The sequence below is a fragment of the Pinus tabuliformis genome, chromosome 8 (assembly GCF_031772625.1).
Source record: "Pinus tabuliformis cultivar Carrire ecotype Pingquan chromosome 8, CPIR1, whole genome shotgun sequence".
In the NCBI taxonomy this organism is placed as follows: Eukaryota; Viridiplantae; Streptophyta; class Pinopsida; order Pinales; family Pinaceae; genus Pinus; species Pinus tabuliformis.
Genome location: NC_142294.1, coordinates 121,081,476 through 121,108,027, shown reverse-complemented (window position 1 = coordinate 121,108,027; position 26,552 = coordinate 121,081,476). Strand labels below are relative to the sequence as shown.

The following is a 26,552-nucleotide window of genomic DNA, read 5'->3' as shown; positions in this document are numbered from 1 at the left end:
GAGGAAGAGTTTTGAGGTAATCCTGTGGCATTTGATTGAACGGTTGTGGTAGTTGAAGAGGTGCATACCTATTCATCAAGAATGCAGGTGCTACCATGTTTATTGAACTTTGATTACCAACAGAAGTGGAACCTGACTGAGAGGTAAATGGAATGTGCAGAGGTGGTAATGTGGATATTGGTTCAGGTTGAATAATTATAGCAGGTAAATGAAAAGTAACGGACTCTAAAGATTGCTCTTGATAGTTAGGTTCCTAAAATGAAGATGATGAAAAAGATGACTCTTTATCAGATGAATGTTCGGATAAGTTGCTGCCTGATGCAGACAATGTAGGAATTGGTGTAATTGGGATCTTAGACTTTCCAACCCTCCTAGAAACTAGCCTTTCAGGATCTGAAAGGGCTTGAACCTTCTGTTGTGAAGTGTTTGATCTTGTATGGGGTCTTCTTGAAGCCAGAGTTATTGCTTTGATTCAAAACAACCAAGTATTTCCTCCTCACTGAACAACCAGAGGAAAATATTGAAAAACCCAGGGAAAAGTGTTCTTGTCTTCTCTCCCCGGCAACGGCGCCAATTAATGTTGTACCTTAAGAAACCAATTTCCTGGCTGTAGAGAAATTGTGCTTAAGACATTAATAATTATTGTTTATTGTCACTTATTTGTCACTTTATTGTTTGTTGTATTCTCAAATGAAAGACCTGGAAAACTTGGTCTTTAACCCTTAATACATGAGTGCAGCATAGTGACGAAGTGCAGCGCAGTGATGAAGTGCAGCATAGTGATGAAGTGTAGCATAGTGATGATGGGTGCAAGATAGTGATCATGTGTCCTCTTGTCTTGGCTTGTTTTTTGCGATTTATGTTTATGTTCTATCTGCACTTTACTATCATACTGATGTGATCGCTAATATGGAATTGATATTGAACTAAATGAAAAATTGAAGTAAATTGCTCTAAGCATAGAACATACCTAAAATTTAACATGGTATCGGAGCTGAGGTGAAGACAAAGCCCAAGCAAGAGTGAAAGAACAATCACCAAAGACAGTTGGACAAGGTCAAAAGGATCAATGGGTTCCTCATCCCACTTCAAATTCACAAAGGGTGAAGTCGAAGCAAAGAAGATTATCAAAGTGGCGCAGCGAAAGCATCTGGTGGCCTACCTAAAGGTCACTTAAATGGGAAGTCCGGATCTAAGGGTTGAAGGAGTGTCCAAAATAGAAGGGACACATCACTTGATGATGATAACAATCATTCCAAGGGCATCTTCAATGATCGAAGGAATGACAGGTACAATGGCAAGGAAAAAGGAATACAGGTCATCAAGGAAATGGTCGACTCTTCAAAGAAAGCAAGAGACTGCAGGTATGATTATATTGGCCCTCTCCACTACTTATCCTCTGGACTCTTTGGGAATATGGCTTATTGATAGTAGTACTTCAAGGCACTTCATCGAATAGAAGGAAGCTCTCTCTAATTTGATAGAGAAGGAAACAATCATGGAGATTATACTTGGAGTCAATGCCACCTATCCCGGAAAGGGTGTAGGGAATGTTACCCCTCAATTGAATGAGGGTAACACGATTCATTTACAAGAAGTTCTTTATGTACCTGATCTCAAGAAGAACCTGGTGTCCATTTCGGCAATGGAAGATTTCAAGGTGGCATTCATCGATGGAAAGGTACGTGTTTGAAAAAGGAATTTTCAAAATGCTTTTTCTCTTGGGTTCAGGGTTGGCAATTTGTATCAAGTTGCAGGAAGTCCAATGGGGACCATGTCATATCTCTTCTATGGCATCGAAGGTGCCCTACCCGATGTGAGATAGATGGTAACAGGTATGCCTGGATTCAAAGAAGAGCATGGAGGTACATGCCCGAGATGTACCGAAGGAGAACTTCAAGGGGACCATTCCCCCTCATGTAATAGCAAGACCACAGATATGGATCAACCTAAGGTGTTTGAGATTCATGATCGGGAACCTCATATATGCAAGTTGAAGAAATCTCTCTCTATGATTTAAAGCAAACAACCCGAGCTTGGTGTGAGAGGATTGATCGCTATCTGATGAAGCTGATATTCACTAGGAGTGAAGTCGATCCAAACCACTGCTTTAAGGTTGTGGATGATAGACCTCTCATACTGGTACCTAATGAGGACGACCTCTTTCTGACAGGTACAGACCCTCTCATTTGCAAAAGTAAGAGGGAGCTAGATTCCGAATTTTGGAATGGTGAATTGCAAGCCCGTGACTACCTCGATGAAGCCTAACTTTAAGAGTTTATGTGGTAGTGATGTCGGACCTCATTTGGGAAATGCCTCTAAGTTTCATAAACTCATACTAGCATTGATGTTCTTGGTGAACTCCTGTCTGGATATATGTTTTGCAGTTAGCATGTTGAGCTCATATATGCTTGAGCCTCAGTGGATTGGTGCCAAGAATCATTTGAGATTTCTTCAAGGCACAATCTCTCCTAGATTGAGATACACTGCCGGAAATGTGAAGCTACATGATTATTCTGATGATGACTGGACAGGCAGTGTGGAGGATCGCAAGAGCACATATGGGTGCTGGTTCTCTTTGGGTTCTGCTTCGATATCCTAGATGAGCAGGAAGCAGAAGTCGGTTGCTTTTAGCACCGATGAGGACGGATACATAGCTCTGAATATGTCCTCCTAGGAAGCTGTCTGGTTGTGGAAGCTCTTCTGTGAGCTGTTTGGACACGGGCTAGATACCATAGTGATCCTCTGTGACAACCATAGGGGGATTCGATTGTTGAGGAATCCTTTGTTCTATGATTGCTCCAACCATATAGACATCAGGGAACACTTTATATGGGATAAGATACAACGGGGAGCAATAAGGCTCCATCACTCTGGCACTGATGTGCAGGTTGCCAACATTCAGATGAAGCCGCTGGGAAAGGTCAAATTCTTGACTTTCCCAGAACGACTAGGAGTCATGGAAAGACTCTATCCTGAAGGTCCTGTATGATATCGACATTGAGCTTTGGGAGCTCCAGGGGGGCTTGGGGGTACTTCTTGGAGCAATGAGCAACCATAGGGTGAGTGGTTCAGCCTTTCCCTAGTGGTCTGCTATGTAGGCAGGATGAGTGATTTAGCCTTTCCCTAGTGGTCTGCTATGTAGGCAGGATGAGTGGTTCATCCTTCTCCTGTCAAGACACAATCATAGGGTGAGTGGTTCAGCCTTCCTCTAGTGATTTGTTGTGTACAGGGTGAGTGGTTCAGCCTTCCCCTGGGATACCCCATGTCGACATGTAGGCAGGGTGTGCGTTTCATCCTTCTCCTGCTGAGACATCCTACCCATGCAGTCTTGGACTCATGGGAAGTACCTCTCATCTGGCCAATGAGTAGGAAAATGAGGATAGGGACCATAGTGGTTCGATGGATGCATCGTGTAACTACCGTACTCCCTATGCTAGGATGATATTAGTCTGGGATCAATTGGAACTAACTTCGGGTCAGTAAGAGTGATATAACTCACTCTCTATTTGGAACTGATTTCGGATCAGTAAGATTGTTATGATACACTCTCTCTATTTGGAACTGATTTCGGATCAATAAGAGTGGTATGATACATTCTCTATTTGGAACTGATTTCGGATCAGTAAGAGTGGTATGATACACTCTCTCTATTTGGAACTGATTTCAAATCAGTAAGAGTGGTATGAGACACTCTTCTATATGGAACTCACTTCGGGTCAGTAGAGGATGGTATGATACATTCTCGATCACTTCTTCTTCTTCATAGTTCAGCAGAGCAAAGCAGTGCAGGGCACTGATGGCAGAGATAGTATGGACTGGTAGATGGATTAGCAGATGGAGTTCTCCCTAGTTGAGAGGGAGAGTTAAAATTGGCAACTAGGGCCAAACTCCATGTGGGTCTTCTTATTCATGGCAGCGGATATTTTTCTTGGATTCCTCTCGTCGAGAGGTGTAGAATTGATCTAAAGATCATCCGATTCCGACGTGTATTCATGGAGATAAGAATTTATTTGTGTTATGTGACAATTCACCAAGGTCCGTCAGCAACCAAATTGCCCCCACTTATCCTCAACGTTTTACTATAAATAGAGGTGGCTTTCAAGTCATTTAGACACATACACTCTTGTAATCTCTCTTCATTCAGTTTTGGGTTTTGATGAAGGAGAGATCTAGAGGGAGTGCCCTAGGATACACGCTGGCCTAATGATGCCCTAATCCGCAGTAAAGGGAAGAAGTCTAGACCCTAACGCTGCCATGGAGAGCCCTAATTACAGTCAGGGAGAAGCCCTAGATGAGGAGGAGAAAAGGTCTTCTAGGAGTGCCTACGCTGCCCTATATTACAATCAATGAAGCCAGCCCTATGGACATTGTCTTGGAGGAGGATTATCTCACTGAAGAGAAGCACCTACGCTGCCCTAAAGGAGGCTCTCCTACGCAGTCCTAGGAGAGGGTTTAACACAGTGAAGGAAGAAGAACTAACTACAACAAGCTTCGGCCCTAATATGTTGTCCTATGCCGCAGTCAATAAGGGTGTTATCTACTGTAAAAGGAAGCACCTATACGCAGTTCTAAAGGAGAGAATTATTCGTTGTTCAAAAGACACCTAGCCGCAATCCTCAAAGGTGTTCTAATCCACTGTTAAGGATGCCCCTCTCACGTTGTCTAAAGGATCTACGCAGCACCTTATGTTGTCCTAATTAGCTGACAGGTGTAGCCCTTATCCATTGCCAATGAAGGTCTCCTATCACCGAGATTGTACGTTGTCCAGAGGAGGCCTTCAAAGAGGACTCTAATCACAGTTAAAGGAAACTCTAAGCATACCAACGGAGCCCTAAATGCAGCTTGAATTAGTGAAGGAGACAGCGTTGTATCAGGATTATGTCTGGGCATGAATTAAGGGTTCATGAGACCTGTTGGAAGAATCTATTGCTACAGCCAGCTACTTTGCTAGGCTGCAAGCCATAGCAAGCAGCTAAGGTTGTTCCATGGAAGTTTTGCAGTATGCATTGAGTGTAGGTGACAGTATGATGGGTGCAACATAGTGTAATGAAGTGCAGCACAGTGATGATGGGTGCAGCATAGTGATGAAGTGCATCACAATGATGAAGTGCAGCATAGTGATGATGGGTGTAGCACAGTGATGAAGTGCAGCACAGCGATGATGGGTGTAACACAGTGATGAAGTGCAGCACAGTGATGATGAGTGGAGCATAGTGATGATGAGTGCAGCATAGTGATGAAGTGCAGCATAGTGATGAAAGTGCAACACAGTGATGAAGTGCAACATAGTGATGATGAGTGCAGCATAGTGATGAAGTGCAGCATAGTGATGAAGTGCAGCTTAGTGATGATGGGCACAGCATAGAGATGATGGATGCATCACGGTGATGAAATCACCTTCGAGAATCCATTGAAGAATGAGATCTGATAAGTGTGCCTTCACCTGAGTTCAGATCTGCAGTCCTTGTCATGAGAACTATTGTGTCATCTTCATGGTGAAGATCTCAGATGCCTGATCTTCTATCTTGTCAAGTCAAAGTGTTGACTTCTGATATATATGTACTATCTCTCTCTCTCTCTGCTGAACTATTGACAATATCAGAAGATTTGATCAAGGGTTTCCCCACATTAGGGTTTGTCCCTAGTTGGCGCCACATCATGTGTCCTCTTGTCTTGGCTTGTTTTTTGTGATTTATGTTGATGTTCTATCTGCACTTTACTATCATACTAATGTGATTGCTAATATGGAATTGATATTGAGCTAAATGAAAAATTGAAGTAAATTGCTCTAAGCATAGAACATACCTAAAATTTAACATGGTATCAAAGCTTAGGCAAAGACAAAGCCCAAGCAAGAGTGAAAGAGCAATCACCAAAGGTAGTTGGACAAGGTCAAAAGGATCAATGGGTTCCTCATCCCACTTCAAATTCACCAAGGGTGAAGTCGAAGCAAAGAAGATTATCAGAGTGGCGTAGCGGAAGCATCTGGTGGCCTACCTAAAGGTCACTTCAATGGGAAGTCTGGATCTAAGGGTGGAAGGAAAGGCAGATGCCTTGCTTACAATAAGTTTGGCCATTATGCGAGGGAGTGTCCAAAATAGAAGGGACACATCACTTGATGATGATAACAATCATTCCAGGGGCATCTTCAATGATTGGAGGAATGACAGGTACAATGGCAAAGGAAAAATGAATATAGGTCATCAAGGAAATGGCCGACTCTTCAAAGAAAGCAAGGAACTCCAGGTATGATTATATTGGCCCTCTCCACTACTTCTCCTCTGGACTCTTTGGGAATCTAGCTTATTGATAGTAGTGCTTCAAGGCACTTCATCGGATAGAAGGAAGCTCTCTCTAATTTGATAGAGAAGGAAACAATCGTGGAGATTATACTTGGAGTCAATGCCACCTATCCTAGAAAGGGTGTAGGGAATGTTACCCCTCAATTGAATGAGGTTAACACGATTCATTACAAGAAGTTCTTTATGTACCTGATCTCAAGAAGAACCTGGTGTCAATTTCAACAATGGAATATTTCAGGGTGGCATTCATCGATGTTCAGGGTTGGCAATTTGTATCAAGTTGCAGGAAGTCCAATGGGGACCATGCCGTATCTCTTTTATGGCATCGAAGGTGCCCTACCCGATGTGAGATAGATGGTGCCTGGATTCAAAGAAGAGCATGGAGGTACATGCCCGAGATGTACCAAAGGAGAACTTCAAGGGGACCATTCCCCCTCATGTAATAGCAAGACCACAAATATGGATCAACCTGAGGGGTTTGAGATTCATGATCAGGAACCTCATATTTGCATATTGAAGAAAGCTCTCTCTATGATTTTAAGCAAGCACCCTGAGCTTGATGTGAGAGGATTGATAGCTATCTGATGAAGCAGACCGTCTCATTTGCAAAAGTAAGAGGGAGTTGGATTCTGAATTTGGAATGGTGAACTGCAAGCTCATGACTACCTCGATGAAGCCTAACTTTAAGAAGTTATGCGATAGTGATGCCGAACCTGATTTGGGAAATGCCTCTGAGTTTCATAAACTCATACTAGCATTGATATTCTTGGTGAAATCCTGTCTGGATATATGTTTTGCATTTAGCATGTTGAGCTCATATATGGTTGAGCCTCACTGGATTGGTGCCAAGAATCATTTGAGATATCTTCGGGGCACAATCTCTCATGGACTGGGATACATTGCCAGAAATGTGAATTTGCATGATTATTCTGATGTTGACTGGGCGGCAGTGTGGAGGATCACAAGAGCAATCATGGGTGTTGGTTCTCTTTGGGTTCTACTTCGATATCCTGGATGAGTAGGAAGCAGAAGTCGGTTGATTTGAGCACCGATTAGGCCGGATACATAGTTGTGAGTATGTCCTCCTATAAGTGTGTGGTTGTGGAAGCTCTTCTGTGGGCTGCTTGGACAAGTGTTGGATACCATCGTGATCTTCTATGACAACCACAGGGGGATTCGATTGTTGAGGAATCCCGTGTTCTATGATCGCTCCAACCATATAGACATCAAGTACCACTTTCTCTGGGATATGGTACAACGGGGAGCAAGAAGGCTCCATCAGTCTAGGACTGATGTGCAGGTTGCCAACATTCAAATGAAGCCCCTAGGAAAGGTCAAATTCTTGACTTTCCGAGAACAACTACGAGTCGTGGAGAAACTCTCTCCTGAAGGTCCTGTATGATATGGACATTAAGCTCTGGGAGCTCCAAGGGGGCTTGGGGGTACTTCTTGGAGCAATGAGCAACCATAGGGTGAGTGGTTTAGCCTTCCCCTAATGGTTTGCTATATAGGCAGGATGAGTGGTTCATCCTTCTCATGTCGAGACACAATCATAGGGTGAGTGGTTCAGTCTTCCCTTAGTTATTTGTTGTGTACAGGGTGAGTGGTTCAGCCTTCCCCTAGAATACCCCATGGCGACATGTAGGCAGGATGAGCGGTTCATCCTTCTCCTGCTGAGAGATCCTACCCACGCAGTCTGGGACTCATGGGAAGTACCTCTCATCTGGCCAATGAGTAGGGAAATGAGGATAAGGACCATAGTCATATCAATGGACGCATCATGTAACTACCGTACTCCCTAATCTAGGATGATATTGGTCTGCGATCAATTGGAATTGACTTCGAGTCAGTAAGAGTGATATAACTCACTCTCTATTTGGAACTGATTTCGGATCAGTAAGAGTGGTATGATACACTCTCTATTTGGAACTAATTTCGGATCAGTAAGAGTGGTATGATACACTCTCTATTTGGAACTGATTTCGAATCAGTAAGAGTGGTATGATACACTCTCTCTATTTGGAACTGATTTCGGATCAATAAGAGTGGTACGAGACACTCTTTTATATGGGATTGACTTCGGGTCAATAGAGGATGGTATGATACATTCTCGATCACTTCTTCTTCTTCATAGTTCAGCAGAGCAAAGCAGTGCAAGGCACTGATGGCAGAGATAGTACGGACTGGTAGATGGATTAGCAGATGGAGTTCTCCCTAGTTGAGAGGGAGTGTTAAAATTGGCAACTAGGGCCAAACTCCATGTGGGTCTTCTTATTCATGACAGCTGATATTTTTCTTGGATTCCTCTCGTCGAGAGGTGTAGAATTGATCTAAAGATCATCCGATTCCAACATGTATTCATGGAGATATGAATTTATTTGTGTTATGTGACAATTCGTCAAGGTCGGCCAGCAACCAAATTGCCCCCACTTGTCCTCAACGTTTTACTATAAATAGAGGTGGCTTTCAAGTCATTTAGACACATACACTCTTGTGATCTCTCTTCATTCTGTTTTGGGTTTTGATGAAGGAGAGATCTAGAGGGAGTGCCCTAGGATATACGTTGGCCTAATGATGCCCTAATCTGCAGTAAAGGGAAGAAGCCTAGACCCTAACGCTGCCATGGAGAGCCCTAATTACAGTCAGGGAGAAGCCCTAGACGAGGAGGAGAAAAGGTCTTCTAGGAGTGCCTACGCTGCCCTATATTACAGTCAATGAAGCCAGCCCTATGGACGTTGTCTTGGAGGAGGATTATCTCACTAAAGAGAAGCACCTACGCTGTCCTAAAGGAGGCTCTCCTACGCAGTCCTAGGAGAGGGTTTAACGTAGGCAAGGAAGAAGATCTAACTACAGCAAGCTTTAGCCCTAATACGTTGTCCTAGGCTGCAGTCAATAAGGGTGTTATCTACAGTAAAAGGAGGCACCTATACGCAGTTCTAAAGGAGAGAACTATACGATGTTCAAAAGACACCTAGCCGCAGTCCTCAAAGGTGTTCTAATCCACTGTTAAGGATGCCCCTCTCACATTGTCTAAAGGATCTACGCAACACCTTATGTTGTCCTAATTAGCTGACAGGTGTAGCCTTTATCCATTGCCAATGAAGGTCTCCTATCACCGAGATTGTACGTTGTCCAGAGGAGGCCTTCAGAGAGGACTCTAATGACAGTTAAAGGAAACTCTAAGCATACCAACGGAGCCCTAAATGCAGCTTGAATTAAGGGTTCATGAGACCTATTGGAAGAATCTATTTCTACAGCCAGCTGCTTTGCTAGGCCGCAAGCCATAGAAAGCAGCGCATGTTTTTCCGTGGCAGTGTCGCAGTATGCATTGAGTGTAGGTGACAGTATGATGGGTGCAGCATAGTGTAATGAAGTGCAGCACAATGATGATGGGTGCAACACAGTGATGAAGTGCAGCACAGTGTAATGAAGTGCAGCACAGTGATGATGGGTGCAGCACAGTGATGAAGTGCAGCACAATGATGAAGCGCAGCATAGTGATGAAGTGCAGCACAGTGATGATGAGTGCAACATAGTGATGAAGTGCAGCACAGTGATGAAGTGCAGCACAGTGATGAAGTGCAGCATAGTGATGATGGATGCAGCATGGTGATGGAATCACCTTGGAGAATCTATTGAAGAATGAGATCTGATAAGTGTGCCTTCACTTGAGTTCAGATCTGCAATCCTTGTCATCAGAACTATTGTGTCATCTTCATGGTGAAGATCTCAGATGTCTGATCTTCTATCTTGTCAAGTAGAAGTGTTGACTTCTGATATATATGTACTATCTCTCTCTGTCTCTGTTGAACTATTGACAATATAAGAAGATTTGATTAAGGGTTTCTCCACATTGGGGTTTATCCCTGGCTGGCGCCACATCATGTGTCCTTTGTCTTGGCTTGTTTTCTGTGATTTATGTTCATGTTCTATTTACACTTTACTATCATACTAATGTGATTGCCAATATGGAATTGATATTGAGCTAAATGAAAAATTGAAGTAAATTGCTCTAAGCATAGAGCATGCCTAAAATTTAACAGACAACCTTCTATTGGAGGACAGCCGCACTAACAAAGGCCAAATCCGGGCAGATTTTGGGGTTGTTAGGGGATTGTGTTTTGTGCCCTAATCAGGCCCAAAATTGCAACATATGAGCAGACCTAATACAATGAGTTTATGATAGCGTTCTTGTAGGTGTTGGGTCAAGGATATTGACCATATTTGGATCAAAGTATTGCAGCCTGTGGAAGCCAGGTATTGGAGTTGACTTGGGTAGCGAGAAGACTTCAATTAGGAGCAAATTTCGCACTTAAGGATCAGGCATCATTGGTCTGGTGGACGACAGCGTGTTGATAGACCAAATTAGCCCTAGACGAGCTATCTTTAAGTGACGAAAAGGCACTGAAGGTTGGGTGAAGTATGGTGCGGAAGCGCAATGCCTTGATGGACAACAGTCACTGCTAGCCTGGTAGTTTGGAGCTCAGGAATTAGGCCTACCCAGAGAATAGATTGGATCAGCCCGTGTACATGTTACAGAAGTGACTTGCAACAGTGTTAGGTGGCAGCCCTCCTAGAGTCTCGATGTGTTGTCCTTTGAAGGACTAAGGAGTAGCTAGTGAGAAGTACGGAAGCGAAGGACCGGTAGGACAAGATACGACATCGAAGTTGCAACGAAGTTTGTCATTGTATCTTATATACCATAGATTGTTTTATTATTCAAATTGGTTTAATATAACGAAGATTGGGTTGTACATTATTGTACAATATTTGTTAAAAATTGTGTATACTTGTGCATATGTGATTTACTGTTTTATATTTTCCACTGTGCAAAGTAGTTCTTGTTGAGATTCTTGGTTTGGTAGCGTTAGATATTTTAAGATTCTAACCTAGACCCAAGATTGTGGAAATTCAACATGGTATCAGAGCGTGTCTGAGCTACTTTGGAAGTCAGTGAATCAGAGTTGTGCACAACGAAGTACAACTTAAGAGGGAGTTGGTCACATTGTAGGTGACAATGTTGAAGTTGCAAGTTGGTATCCAATATGAGGACAGGTTGGAGGGGTTGTCCAACTATAGTCCATGGAAGGAAAGGATCAAGTTGGTCTTGCAGGTCAACAGGATCTAGGAGTTCATCGAGAAAGCCATCAAGAAGCCAACTGACCCAAAGGAGCTGGAAGTGTACGAGGATTTGGATACGAGGGCGAGATTGATCATCCTAGATGGTGTGAAGGATTCCCTAATACCTCATTTGTCCGGAAAGAACACTGCACATGAGATGTGGATGGCTCTTCAGAATTTGTTCCATAATAAGAACGAGAATCGAGTACTGCTATTGGAGGATAATTTGAAGTCCACCAAGATGATAAAGGGTGAAGGCATGACTTCATATCTAACAAGATTGTCTCTGGTCAAAGATGAGCTTGTTGCCGTCAGTGCGACTATTTCAGAGGGAGATATGTCAAGGATTGCCTTGAAAGGGTACACTGAGGAATGGAAGCCCTTCATCAAAGGAATCATTGCCAGAGAGAAGTTGCCAGACTGGAATAGGCTATGGGACGACTTCATTCAGGAAGAGTTGCGAGACAATGATCTTCATCCAAAGAAGAAGACTTCCAATGATGTCGTGGTACTTGCAGCACGAATGAAGGGTAAGCAAAAGAAGGACTTGAGTAAGGTCAAGTGTTTGAACTGTGGCGAGATGGGTCATTTTTCGTCGAGATGTCCGATGGAGAAGAAGGGAGATGGCGAGAAGAAGAAAGGAAAGCAGGTCGTCGGTGTTGTCACTTGTGCTGAGATAGATGATAACACCAGGAGATTGGAGGAGGACTTTGCCATGATCTCCCATTTCTCGCAGGGTACTATTGATGAGGATGGATGGTACATGGACAGTGGTGCAATGAAACATATGACAGAGTCATGGGAGGCTTTTAAGACTCTAGCTAAATGGGACTCGAAGTTGCACATGGTGTTCGGTGACAAGAGTCAGAAGGAGATCCGTGGATCGGGAGTTCTGCCATTCAGGATAGAGACGGGAGAAGTGATGTGGGTCCAGCATGTATTGTTTATACCAGGACTCAGATATAGCATGATTTCTCTTTCGATGATCAAGAGGAAGGGGTTTGAGGTCTTGTTCCAGGATGGGAAGCCAAGACTAAGGCTCAGAGGCTTTAGCTATGCTGGTATCGTGCTTGGAGTTGGAGAGCATGGTCTATATAGGCTGACGGGCAAGCCTATGAATCATGAGAAGCAGGTGGAGCAGCTACAGGTGCAAGCTTCAGAGTAACAAGTACAGGTTCCCAAGAAGAAGGTCTAGGTTCTAGAGACTCAAAGGGAGTCGAGTTCGAGAGGGAGTTTGCAAGTTCAAAGGGAGACTTTGCAACCCAAGAAGAGCGCATGGTCAGTGGGGAACAAGGGTGTTCCTACAACTGCCAAGAAGAAATCATGGAAGGATTGGAAAGCGATACAGGAAAATAAGAAGAAGCAGGGTGCTTCCAACAGTGATAGTGACACTTCCGAGAGAGGCGTAGTTCACAGAACAGGGATTGCTGCAATTGTGAGTGCCAACAGTTGGGCAAGTGTTGTGAGTAGTGATGATGATGATGTGTTACTTCCTAGTCTTATGTTGATTTGGGGTAGCATCGGATGTGCTCTAGCCATGAAATTTGGTGGAGAGGTTGGGGCACATGAGATATCCAATACCCAGAAAGGGTTTGGGCAGATTCTAAACAGTTCAGAAGATATTAAAATAATTAATATTTTTAATGGAGTCCCTAAGTCTAAACTTAGGGAAAATAAAATATTAATGGGAATTAATATGAAACTGTGTTAAAATGGTCCAAAAGACATGGATCAAGCCAGATCTAATCTTAGCGATTGATTAGGGACTTAATCTCGGTTGTTGATATGTCAACAGGAAAAGTATAAGAGGAGGCTTGAGGGTCACTTGGAGAAGACACCAGAGTGATCAGTCATTCTATTCTCTAGAGCGGGGTTTGCTAAGAGAGATAGAATCAATGATCGGGAGATGCAGCTAAGGGCCATTTGAGTACAAAGAGACAGAGAGGCAGAGATAGTGCAGCATAAAAGCCGAGGAGAGTGACGCAGAGCCAGCCAGGGCTCACACAGAGCCACCCAGAGGCAGCCGGGAGCTGCACAGAGCCTCATAGAGGCCAGTGTTGCTGACGCAGAGGGTCAGAGGATTGACGCAGGGCCTCCTAAGGCTGACACAAACCCATCCGGGGTGACACAAGGCCAGCGTGAGGCAGAGAGGGGCTGACGCTAGGGTTTCTGGAGCAGATTCGTGTTGAGTAGCTGCCGAAATGATTATCCAGGGTTTCAACCAGGAGATTTATCAGAAACTGAGAGGTACTACTGCCAAGGAAATTCTCTGTTGGGTAGGCCAGTTTTAGCACCCACATTGTACTCTAATATTGCTTAATAAGAAAACCCTCACATAGTTGCACGGTTTTCCCACATTGGGTTTTTCTGGGGACATTAGTCCAAAAGTAATAGTGTCATATGGCGTATTTGTTTCTGTTTCTTTTAGTCGCTGATCTGTAATATGTTGAGCATGCATTAGTGTTTATTTTCAATATTTACATTGTAAATAACTTGTCAAGTAAAATAACAAGTAGGTAGGAATAAATCAGATAAAGTGCATGAAGGGTTTCTAACTAAGTAAACTTAGAAACTTCAACATGGTATCAACGCGTGATTACAGATCACAGGAGGACTAAGGACATCAGTCGAGCAAAGCAATAGCAGCAACAAACAGTTGTCCCGAGGTGACAGAAGTTGTTTCTAGCAGAGCAGCAACAAGGGAAGGGCGACACAGTGCCTGCATCATCAAGAGTGAGCCGAGAAGAGGCAGCGCAAAAGCTAAGGAGGCAAAGGGAGCCTCACACAGAGCCACGCATTCGCTGGGAAGGCTGACGCAGTTGGCTAAGGAGGCCGAGTTGCTGGTGTCGGGATTGTGCAGAGCCTAGGAGCTCTCACCTTCAGGTTGCTGGGGTTTAGAAGGCTGTGGGAATATTGCAGAGTGGAGCTAGTGAGGTACTATAGTCAGAACAATACCTGACAAAGCAAGGCCAGAGAGTTTGCTACCGAGGGTTTCTAGCCGAGGAACCCGGATCATTAGTGCGGTTGCACAAGACGATCAGAGTAGGGGGCATCTCGACAGCGGCAAAAGGATTTCCAAGAGGGAAGTCAGGACTCAGAGGGAGTCCAGAAGAGAACTTACAGGCAGGAAGTAGAGACTCAGAGGAGTCAAACAGAGAACTACTAGGAGGGAAGTAGAGGAGCATCATGGCACTACACGGAGTAAGAGACCGGGATAGACTGGACGGAGCGTCGAACTTCGCAGTCTGGAAGGCCAGAATCTTATCTGTACTTGACATGAATCGTGTCAAGAACTTCACCTTGAAGGTAATAGCTATCCCAATGGACCCCAATGATAATGACAAGTACAAGGAGGCAATGGTGAGGGCCAAGAGCATCATCCTTAACGGTGTCAAGGATCATGTAGTACCACACATTGCCGAGAAGGAAACGACATTTGAGATGTGGAAGACTCTCAAGAAGTTGTACCAGCATACTTCTGTGCAGAGAAGAATGCTAATTGAGAATCAGTTGAGGTCGTATCAGATGAAGAAGAGAGAACCGATTAACACCTTCTTCGAAGGACTGAATGAGATCCGAGATCAGTTGACTGTTATAGAGGCAACACCAGATCAAGAGTTGATGGTGAGGACAGCCCTGAATGTTGTCTCAGAAGACTGGGAGGTATTTGTCCAGAGTATACTGGGTAGAGGGACTCTCCCACCTTGGGACGAGATGTGGGCAGCGCTTCGCCAGGAAGAGATCACACGGCAGTCGAAGATGGGTAGCAGCAGCAAGGGGATCAAAGTCAAACATGAGGAGGAAGATGTGGCCCTAGCATCTGAGGGAAAGCAGGAAAAGCGGAAGAAGAAAGATTTCTCCAAGATCAAGTGCTTCCACTATGGGAAGCTGGGTCATTATGTGACCCAGTGTCCAAGGAAGAAGAGTAAGAGAGAGTCTTCCGAGACTAAAGCAGCGCCAGCACGGGCAGAAAATGAAGTTTTGACAGACGATGATTGTGCTATGAGTGCACACGCACCACTTGAGCGGAAGTGGGGAGACATCGAGCTACAGTCAGGCGGACTACAGGCGATAAGGGGCAAGATCCTCGAGGTACCCAGCCTCTTGAATTAGACCTTGCTACGGGAGTCCCGAAGAGGAGTAGCACGATTGGCTGAGTCAAGTAGAGATGGATGCGGATGGAGCAGCAAAGAGAGCTACAGTGTAGGAGTCCCGAGACAGCGTAGATCTAGCAGGCTGCAGCAGTGCGAGAGGCACAGGAGTGTTGCACCAGTGTAGGACGGCATACAGAGGTATGCAACGGTGCGAGATGCAGTGAGTTGTTACAGCAGCACAGAGGTCAGAGAGGGAGCACTTGTCAGCGACAAAGGGAGCTTCAGCATCAGTGGGTGTCTCTAGCCCAACAGGGAGGTCAGATTGGGAGATCAATTACTTACTTCTCAGTAACTGAGTTGCAGTGCAGCAGTGGGCAGCATGATGAGAGGAGGTGCAGTGCGGCTGCCATTATGGGAGAAAGGACTAGCAGCAACACGAATGCAGAGGGAGTTGTCGTACAGATGCAGCAATGGCAGTGGCGGAACCATGGGCAGCAGTACAAGATGCAGCAATGCAGAGGATGTTGGGCAGGAAGGCCTAGCATCGGCACAGGTACCGATGTCTGATGATCAGAATAATACTCAGTGAGTATTGCTAGAGCATAGTCCTCGCTAAGAGGAAGTGTTGATTTGGGGTAGCATCGGATGTGCTCTAGCCACGAAATTTGGTGGAGAGGTTGGGGCACATGAGATCTCCAACACCCATAAAGGGTTTGGGTAGATTCTAAATAGTTCAGAAGATATTAAAATAATTAATATTTTTATTGGAGTCCCTAAGTCTAAACTTAAGGAAAATAAAATATTAATGGAAATTAATATGAAACTGTGTTAGAATGGTCCAAAAGACATGGATCAAGCCAGACCTAATCTTAATCGTTGATTAGGGACTTAATCTCAACCGTTGATATGTCAACAAGAAAAGTATAAGAGGAGGCTTGAGGGTCACTTAGAGAAGACACCAGAGTGATCAGTCATTCTATTCTCTAGAGCAGGGTTTGCTAAGAGAGATAGAATCAGTGATCAGGAGATGCAGTTGAGGGGCATTTGAGTACATAGAGACAGAGAGGCAGAGATAGTGCCGGGAGAGTAGCGCAGAAGCCAGGGAGAGTGACGCAGAGCCAGCCAGGGCTCACGCAGAGGTAGCCGGGAGTTGCACAGAGCCTCAGAGAGGCCAGCGTTGCTGACACAGAGGGCCAGAGTGCTAACACATGGCCTCTTAATGCTGACGCAGACCCATCCGGGGTGACGCAGGGCCAGCGAGAGGCAATGAGGGGCTGACATAGTCCAGAGAGAGGCTGACGCCGGGGTTTCCGGGGTAGATTGGTGCTGAGTAGCTACCAGAAGGATTATCGAGGGGTTTCAGCCACGAGATTTGTCAGAAACTGAAAGGTGCTACTGCCAAGGAAATTCTCTATTGGGTAGGCCAGTTTCGGCACCCAGATTGTACTCTAATATTGCTTAATAAGAAAACCCTCAGATAGCTACATGGTTTTCCCACATTGGGTTTTTCTGGGGACATTAGTCCAAAAATAATGGTGTCATATGGCGTGTTTGTTTCTGTTTCTTTTAGTTGCTGATCTGTAATATGTTGAGCATGCACTAATGTTTATTTTCAGTATTTACATTGTAAATAACTTGTAATAACAAGTAGGTAGGAATAAATCAGATAGAGTGCATGAAGGGTTTCTAACTAAGTAAACTTAGAAACTTCAACATGGTATCAAAGCGTGATTGCAGATCATAGGAGGACTAAGGACATCGGCCGAGCAGAGCAATAGCAGCAAAAAACAGTTGTCCTAAGGTGGCCAAAGTTGTTTCTAGCAGAGCAACAACAAGGGAAGGGTAACACAGTTCCTGCGTCATCAAGAGTGAGCCGAGAAGAGGTAGCGCAAAAGCTAAGGAGGCAAAGGGAGCCTCACGCAGTCGCTAGGAAGGCTGATGCAGTTGGCTGAGAAGGTCGGGTCGCTGGTGCCGGGATTGCGCAGAGCCTAGGAGCTCTCACCTTCAAGTCGCTGGGGTTTAGAAGGCTGTGGGAATATTGCAGAGTGGAGTTGGTGAGGTACTGTAGTCAAAACAGTACCTGACAAAGCAAGGCCAGAGGAGTTGCTACCGAGGGTTTTTAGCCGAGGAACCCGAATCAGTTGAGGTCGTATCAGATGAAGAAGGGAGAACCGATTGACAGCTTCCTCGGAGGACTAAATGAGATCCGAGATCAGTTGACTGCTATAGAGGCGACACCATATCAAGAGCTGATGGTGAGGACAGCCCTGAATGTTGTCTCAGAAGAGTGGGAGGTATTTGTCTAGAGTATACTAGGCAGAGGGACTCTCCCACCTCGGGACGAGATGTGCGCAGCTCTTCGCCAGGATGAGATCAGGCAGCAGTCGAAGATGGGTAGCAACAGCAAGGGGATCAAAGTCAAACAGGAGGAGGAAGATGTGGCCCTAGCATTTGAGGGAAAGCAGGAAAAGTGGAAGAAGAAAGATCTCTCCAAGATCAAGTGCTTCCACTGTGGGGAGCTGGTTCATTATGCGACCCAGTGTCCAAGGAAGAAGAGTAAGGGAGAGTCTTCTGAGACTAAGGCAGCGCCAACACGGGCAGAGAAGGAAGTTTTTACAGACGATGACTATGCCATGAGTGCACACGCACCACTTGAGCGAAAGTGGGGAGACATCGAGTTGCAGTCAGGCGGACTACAGGCGATAAGGGGTAGGATCCTCGAGGTACCCAGCCTCTTGGATTAGACCTTGCTACGGGAGCCCCGAAGAGTAGTAGCAGGTGATGCAGGAGCACCCGTCAAAACTTATAAGACCCATGAACTCTTATTTCACATTTACTAAAGGGAGTGGGTTCCCTTAATCATTTTATTTATTTTCCCAAGTTTAGTTGAGTTTGAAGAAATTTTAATTGTAAATTTATTTATGGGGAATATGTCGTGGATGTAGAGATCTTAGAGACAGTTGAGTAATCCTAGGAAGAGTGAGGATTTTAGGGATTTAAAAGCTTCATTTAAGATTTTGTTTGAGAAAAGAGTGGAGCTGAAGAAATACTTTAGGAGAAAGTGAGAGATTGTTGGATCTGAACTAAATTGGTTCATGAATCTGTATTTGTATAACTTGTGATCTTTTGAATAATTAGAGAGAGAGAGAGAGAGAAGGAGAGAGCTAGAGGTTAGAGAGTAGAGGTGTGTGTGAGTGGGATATGACGAAGGCCATTTGATTGCATATCAGGCCTGTGAATTGTGTAAGTTTCTTGTGTTATTATAAATTAAAATTTGGCAGAGTTTGTCAAGAAAAGCCTGTATGTGTGTTTATGTAGATTTCCGAATTATTGAAGGATTGAATGTAAAATTTGGTATCTTTCTATACCTCTCTAATTTATGCACACGGATGGTCAAACCCTGGATGTTTTATTCTCCCTTCGAAATAATTGAAGTTAATTGATTTACAAGTTGAAAGCTCGGTTTTCTTTGGTATAATGGGCTTGAGGTATTGGAATACTCTGGGCAATTAACTGTGGAAGACTAAAAGCTTTCTGCACCATATTTTTCCTTAGAATTGGACCGCAAGTCTATTGTGAACCCTTAATTGTATCGGGTGATCTCTTGAGTTCCGGCATTGGTTAACAGTGAGTAGAAGTAGATTGTTTATTGATTAAGCTACAAAGGGATAATAGTGACAGTCTAAACATAGCGGAAGTGCAGAACACAGTTCCCGGTGTTAGTTTCGGTATCTTCATCCCTTCATCAGTGATCAAATTTCTCTTTTTGCATGCATTTTAGGTGTCCCATCCGATCAGCTGCATTCCATTAGGTCATGGATCATCTGATGGTAGTGGTTCATTATCAAATTTCCCTCGTGATTTTTACCTGCTGGCCTATTTTCACAAGTTCCGGTCATCTGCTGTCATTTTTATTTCATTATACTTGCAAAACTCATTTTAGGGTTTTCAGGTCTCATTAGGTCTAGGGTTTGCCACCATGGTCTTGAAAAGTTCAATAAAAGGTCAGCAGGCACGTGAAGATGTTTAATAAATTCATAAAATCACAAATTCTACTAATGATTTGCTCCATAAAGGATTTTACCTCAAAACTCTGTTTTGAGGTGAAAACAGAGTTTTCCATTTCATGTACAAATTTTATATAATTTATTGTTTTCATATGTAATAAAGCACCATCTGCAGCCCTGGGTCACCTTGCCAAACTCCAGCACTCCAGCAACTGCAAAAGAGACAAGAAAATCCAAGCATGAGTCCATCAAATGACAAAAAGAGAGCCAAACTGCAAAACAGAGTTTTTTTTTTTTTTTTAAGCAAAGTGAAAAGGAAACTTTAGAAAGTGGGTTTTCTAAATGAAAAATTAAAGTCAGTTGTATATAAAGGGATCATTTGTGTTAGAAGACTTCATTTGTGCTAAGGTGAAAGAGAACAAGCAAAAAATCGTGTTTGAGGAGAGAAAAGACAAAATTGCAGCAAAGTTCAGGTTTTTCCTTGGCGCGACGCACCTGCCAGGCGCTACGCATCGGGCTCAAGATTTACACAGAGTTTTCAAATGGGCATGGCGCACTTGCCAGGCGCTACGCACCTGGGAGTTGGCGCGGCGCACCTACCAGGCGTTACGCACCTGGCACAGGATTTACACATAGTTTTCATTGGGCGCGGCACACCTGCCAAGCGCTACGCACCAGGGCGTTGGCGCGGCGCACCAGTCCGCCAAGCCAAAAACTCATCCCATCGATTCTCTAAGGCTTCAAAATTTGCAAATACCATCCCTCCATGTAAGTAAACCATCCCATTTGCCATAACAAGAGATTTTGTCATCCTTGATGGTGTTTTGCATGGTAAAAAATCAAACCCTAAATTGCTTCACAATTGTATTGCAAAACTATCTAGGGTTTTGCAGTTTATGTTATTCTTGTTGTTTTTTACTCCTTTGCATAATTTCCCATATCCCATCCCTCTTCACTAAATCTCCTTAATTTTCTTCCCCTTTCCCTCTCTCATTGACACTTATCTTACCCCCTATTCCCAAACCCTAAAACCCTACACCTAATTCCCACTATTCCCCAAACCCTAATCTTCATTTCCCAAACCCTATCATTCCCTAATAACCCTACAGCCAGCATCAAAACCCTCCTTTCCACTTATACTATCAGTCAAACCATCAAATCCTCAAGAAGAAAACAGCAGTCACCTATTCTTGAGAAAATCTCTTCATACTCATCATTCCACACTCCACATTTGCAAGCATGGAAACAGATTCAGCATATGAGAGGGATGATGAAACTGTCAGTGATTCTTCCCAAGAGGTTCATGTCACCATTCAGCTGAGTGTACCATCATTCAGAGGGTTGTCATCATCATGTCAGGTTCCAATGGGTTATTTTACACTTTGTTCATACTTTAGTTGTGCCTAGGTAAGGTTTATTTCCCTCTCCTAGGGTTTTGAAGGTAATTTCTCTTGGATGGTCAAATCATCAACAAAACTTGTATCCTGATGTTCATACACCTTCCCCTATCCTTAATATACCTTACTAAACACTTCCCATCACTGATATCCCTCAGATTCCTCATTTTTGCACAAACCCTAGTTTATTGCTACAATTTGACAATTTTCTTGGCTAGGCCTGTGTTTTGCCCTTTTGAACCCCTTCCCCTCACTCAATATTTGAAATTTCACTTTCCCCTGCTTCCTAACATCCCTCCCTACTTCCCAAAATTTTCTCAAAAATTTAGAAGCCCCTTATCCCTTTCATTTCATTTCATTTCGACAAATCCCTTGCTCCACACATCGGGATAGGTTTTACTCAAATGATGTTTCTGAGCAAGAAAAAATAAATTTGGAAAAAGTGATAGAGGTTTTCATCCATAATATGCCAAGAAAGAAAAACCTCCTTCATTTTTTACACAGGTGTCATGGTTTTAGAGAAATGTCAAAAATACAATTGCCTCAGAAAAATTGATGCACCTCTGAAGTGACCTTGGGAAAATCAAGATTTCTCCTAGCTTGGTTGGCCAAATGACTTGCTTGATAAAGCAAATGATAACTAGACACAAAGAGCTTTCCAATGAGCTATCATGAACTCAATTTGGAGTTGAAAAAGACCTTCAAAAGTTGACTGCAACAACATTCTGCCTTTAGGCAGCCTCATTTTGCACATTTTGACCAGTCTTGGGAGATTTGACTTTTGACATGGCAAATGAACTCCAAATTGAAAAATTCAAGTTGTGTTGGAAAGTAAACTCAATAAGCTTTCCAACAAGCTATTGTGCACCCAATTTGGACACCGAGAAGGCCTCCAAAACTTGATCTGAAAACGGCGCTATGCACAGAATCAGTGGCGCTACGCATAGAAATTTTTAACACAGGCTTTTCCAACAGGTGCGTAGCGCCACCTGGCGCTCGCTTTTGATAGGGACCTCCATTTGAAGAAAACTTGGCATTTTTGGATTCCTTATGAAAATTTATGCATGCTCAAAAATTACTAGGAAATTTTGACAAGTTTTGGACCTCCAAAAGGGCCAAAAACACCTCAAAAATGCCCTCTCTGCCACTTTTTGGCCACACAGGAAGCAGTCTTGGGAGATTGCAATTTTGGAGGGGCAAATGGACTCCAAATCAAAAAATTCAAGTTGTTCCAGAAAGTAGACTCACAGGGCTTTCCAACGAGCTATCCTACACCTAATTTGGACCTCGGGAAGCCTTCCAAAATCAGCTTGGAAAAAGCGCTACGCACAGGATGAAAAAGTGCCAATTTTGCTCAAAAACTCTATTTTTTGCCTAGTTTTCTTCTAGTTTGACTTTTTCTCTCTTATGGTCAAATTCATGATATGACATGATGTAAATCGATGTACTATGACGTAAAAATGATAAAAAAATTGACTTGATAAGGTAGATACATCAGTTGTAGGTGGTTTTGAGTTGAATGAATCAGTTTCCTAGGTTTTAGAGGCAAGCTGTTCCACTGCCTATTTTTGTGTTCCTAGTTTAGATATGGTTGAAACCACCCCTCTTCTCATGGATTCGACCCCTGATGGATAGCACAAGTGGTTTGGAGGTCTATATCATGTGTTTTTTCAGTCATTTGTAAAAGTTGGACTCTTGAGAATGCTTTGAGCACTATTGTACATCATTTCTGCAGTTTGGCAAGGAAATAAACCAGGGTTTGCGGCATTTTGTGGGATTCTTGTGGCAAAGTGATTTAGTATTGTTTCTCCTTCTGTGATTCAAGTTATCATATGTTTATGTGTGCCATTATCTCTCTCTTTTCTGCTTAACTAAATGAATCAAGTATAAAGGTGGAAATCATTGATATTGCAGTGCTCTACCTTAGGGTTTCTTTAGTTTTACATGTTTTCTATTCTGTGAAGAGGCCTCATGACACTTCCATGCCCTCTCCAACTCCTCACCAGTGTTAAGACTCTCCATTTCACCTAATTCAAAGTACTAAAGCACTTGCCTACCTCGCCCCACAGAAACTTCTACAAGACTGAGTTCATTCCCCGGACCCAAAACTGTCTTTCACATTTGATCCAGCAATCAACCATAAAACTCAATCAAACTCCTCTTAGCATATACCTAGCCTAAAATTAGTCTTTACATCAGTCATCTCAAGCCTCACTTGCTATATTTTCCTGAGATTGACAAGGAGAGAGCTCTCTCCCGACCTGATAGGGCTAGCTACCAGGTTAAGCGTGGTTTGATGTTACCCTAGACCTTCCTTCCTTCAGCCTGAGGTAGATTTAGGCACTAACACCTGGCGGAGAAGGTGAGATCGTTGTGAATCATCCAATCCAACAGATCTGACGGTAATCGCGTGCCAACAAGCGGAAACGTTAATTCCAGAAACGGATGCGATGATTTATAGAATTGAGTTAATAGCTCAGTTAATCGTGACCATCCGCTTGAATGGGTTAGATTCGACGGTAATAGCGTCGAAAAGTGCACGGGATTTAATTTAAAAAACAGACGTGATATTTTATGGAATACGATTTGATGCAGTTGAATTTTGGATCGATCACAGCCATTCATTGTGTTGGACGAGATCCGACGAATATCGCTCCGGAAGATACATGATGATTAGCACAATTTCCGGACGCGATAAATTTTGAACGGGAATTTAATTTATTTTGGATTCCGCTAAAGATATCAGGGTCAATAGTTTAATTAAACAGGAGTTTAATTAATTTAAAATTCTGATTTATGTAAAGATGCAGCTTCACTTCATCAAAGATGTATATGTGGGCCCATAACCCACAGGTCCATGCGGAATTTTGAAAAGATGCAGTTTCGCTGCATCAAAGTGGTATCAGAGCAGAAAAAGTCTTTGGAATGATCAGAAAGACATTTGAGATACCAACATGTTAGAACAATTAAAGCAAAATCAGAGCACAAAGGATACTAAGATCAGAATGAGGAAACAATGAATCCTCTGGCGAAGGTCTAGTAAGAATATTTATTTTGATGATTTTTACAGAGATTTGTTTTGAATGCCTGAAGAATAACAAGGGAGTGAAATTTCAGAGGAGAAGATGTTTTCCTTATAGGCAGTTGAAATTTCCATATTTGAAGTCAGTGCTTAGTAATGTTTAAATGTAAGTTGATTGAATTATTGGTTTTGAATTTAAAGTCAAATAGAAGAGTGGTTTGTTGTAGCACTGAAGTCATTTAAATGATTTGAAGAATTTTGTGGAAAATTGAAGAATGAATGAAGATTGTTTAAGTATTGTTAAAGACAATGATATTGATGGTTGAAGGAACAATTAGACTGAAGACTGGATTCGATAGATCTGAAAGAAGAGCCACTACAAGGATTGAAATTTGAAATTTGTAGAAGCGAGACAGGATTTGCTTACAAAAACATTTTCAGAAGAAATTTGTAGTGTCTATCATGAATTTTATAAATAATGTTGAAGTTCAGATAGAATCTTAGTGGATCTTAAAAGCTAAAGTGTTCATTATGAAAAGTAAGATGGGAATTAGTTTTAAGATATCTTTGAAGAAAATTGGCAGGTTTGGAAGGATATTTGATGAATCTTGAGGTAAGATTATGCAGGCCAAGGGAAGCAGTAAAATTGTTGAAAAATAGAATGAGCTATAGCAGCATCGTAACACATGAGCTATGTTAAGGAAGATGAAGCAAGAACTCTCAGATGAATAAAAGGTGGCAGTACCCAACAGTAAAATGAAATTACTGAAGGTAAAGGGAAGTGAGCAATTGAAGATGCAGCAGCCAACATCTTTGGAAGTTGAGCCGGAGTGCTCAAGGAGAAGAAAGGGTTCTAGTGCAGAGAACCTAGAAAAGAAAGGATACCAAAAGGATGATTTGGTATGGGTACCAACTAACAGAGTTGTTAAAGAAGAGAGAAGGGCTAGTTGCAGCTCACCAGTGAACAAAGAAAGTTCACCAAAGGAAAGTCACAACAGGGGTACAGAGGAAAGTCACAGATAGAGAGAAAAGAGTGCCAAAGCAGTTGGACTCAAAGGAATGAGTAAGGAAGAAATTGACATAGAGGTGGCTAAGATAAAGACAAAACTCAGTCATTTGAAGAAGCTAATACAAAAAGGAATCAAAGAAGAATGGAAACAAGGATTTTATGTGGGAAAAAGAGTTAAGTGGCCTATCAGGGAATTATTTGCTGAGAAATTAATACTCCGAATAGTTGAGAATGAAAGAATAGAATCCATTTGTGAACCAGAGAAAGGACCTCTCCTTGGAGAAGGAGACAGTGATGAAGAGATGATCTATACAAATCAGCATAAGAGAAAGGTGTTGGTAGCATCTTCACAGACAAGAGAGTCTCATATTTTTGGAATTAATTATTTGTGTGAATGTAAATTTGCAGGTATGAAACCTAATGAATTTGAGCCTGTGCATGAAAAAGTGAAAGAGGCAGAGACAAGAAAAACACAAAAGGAGATTCATAAAGAATTTCAAGACTTCAATTGGTGGAGAAAATTAAAAGGTATAAGTGAATGGTTGTGTCTTCTCTTATTAAAAACTTATTGGATCATGTTTGAAGGAATATTAACATGGATAGAAACCCAATGGAAAATGGACAGAGAAAAGGAAATAAATGCATTGCAGATTTGTGAAGTGAAGAGAAGAGAAGTTGACACAGAGAACTCAGCTCAAAAAGTTAAGTCAAGGAAAACTTTGAAGGATCAAAGTCTTATCATAGAAGAGAGAAAGACATTATTGTCTTACTTGGATAAACTGAGTGATGGAGAGAATTGTGTAGAGCAGAAAGGTATTCTACAAACCTATGATGAAGTTGCCAAGCATAGTCAAGAAGTTGCAGTCCAAGAAGTATTCTTTGATGAAAAAGAAATCAGAGATGTTGAGGAAGAATTTCTTAATAACTTAGTGAACTATCAGAATAGTTCAAAGAAGCGTGAAGATCTTATCACTAAGGCTTCAAATGAAGAGCCTTATATTTTTGAAACTGATATGTTGTGTATGTTTTCAGGTTTGACAGGTAATGAATGACAATTGGACAATGTTCTTATGCATGTTGATGAAGAAGTGAGATTACTGGAAGAAATAGCTGGATTAGAAAAGTATTTTGAGCATGTACTTAATAACTTTGAGAATAATGGCATTGGCAGGGAATTTGTCATAATTCAAGACTTTGAAGACAAGCAAATGAGAGTTTGTAACCAAAATAAGTGAATGTTTGTGTATTCTCTTATTAAAAACTTATTGGATCATGTTTGAAGGAATATTAACATGGATAGAAACCCAATGGAAAATGGACAGAGAAAAGGAAATAAATGTATTGCAGATTTGTGAAGTGAAGATAAGAGAAGTTGACATAGAGAACTCAGCTCAAAAAGTTAAGTCAAGGAAAACTTTGAAGGATCAAAGTCTTATCATAGAAGAGAGAAAGACATTATTGTCTTACTTGGATAAACTGAGTGATGGAGAGAATTGTGTAGAGCAGAAAGGTATTCTACAAACCTATGATGAAGTTGCCAAGCATAGTCAAGCAGCTGCAGTCCAAAAAGTATTCTTTGATGAAAAAGAAATCGGAG

The 26,552-nt window shown here is 42.6% G+C and overlaps 1 protein-coding gene across 2 annotated transcripts in view; it reads right to left on the bottom strand.

Annotated features, from left to right (window-relative positions):
- Window positions 1-26,552, bottom strand: part of LOC149234427 (small ribosomal subunit protein mS33-like) — an 82,725-nt gene that overhangs the window by 13,786 nt on the left and 42,387 nt on the right. The window contains exon 2 of one of the 2 annotated variants that reach the window (XM_089461172.1): window positions 19,617-19,739. The exons of the other annotated variant lie outside the window; for it this stretch is intronic. Within the exon in view, the coding sequence (XP_089317298.1) occupies window positions 19,676-19,739 (64 nt within the window). The 3' untranslated portion in view covers window positions 19,617-19,675. Of the gene's footprint in view, window positions 1-19,616; window positions 19,740-26,552 lie in introns of those variants that run through there. 2 annotated transcript variants of the gene reach the window in all.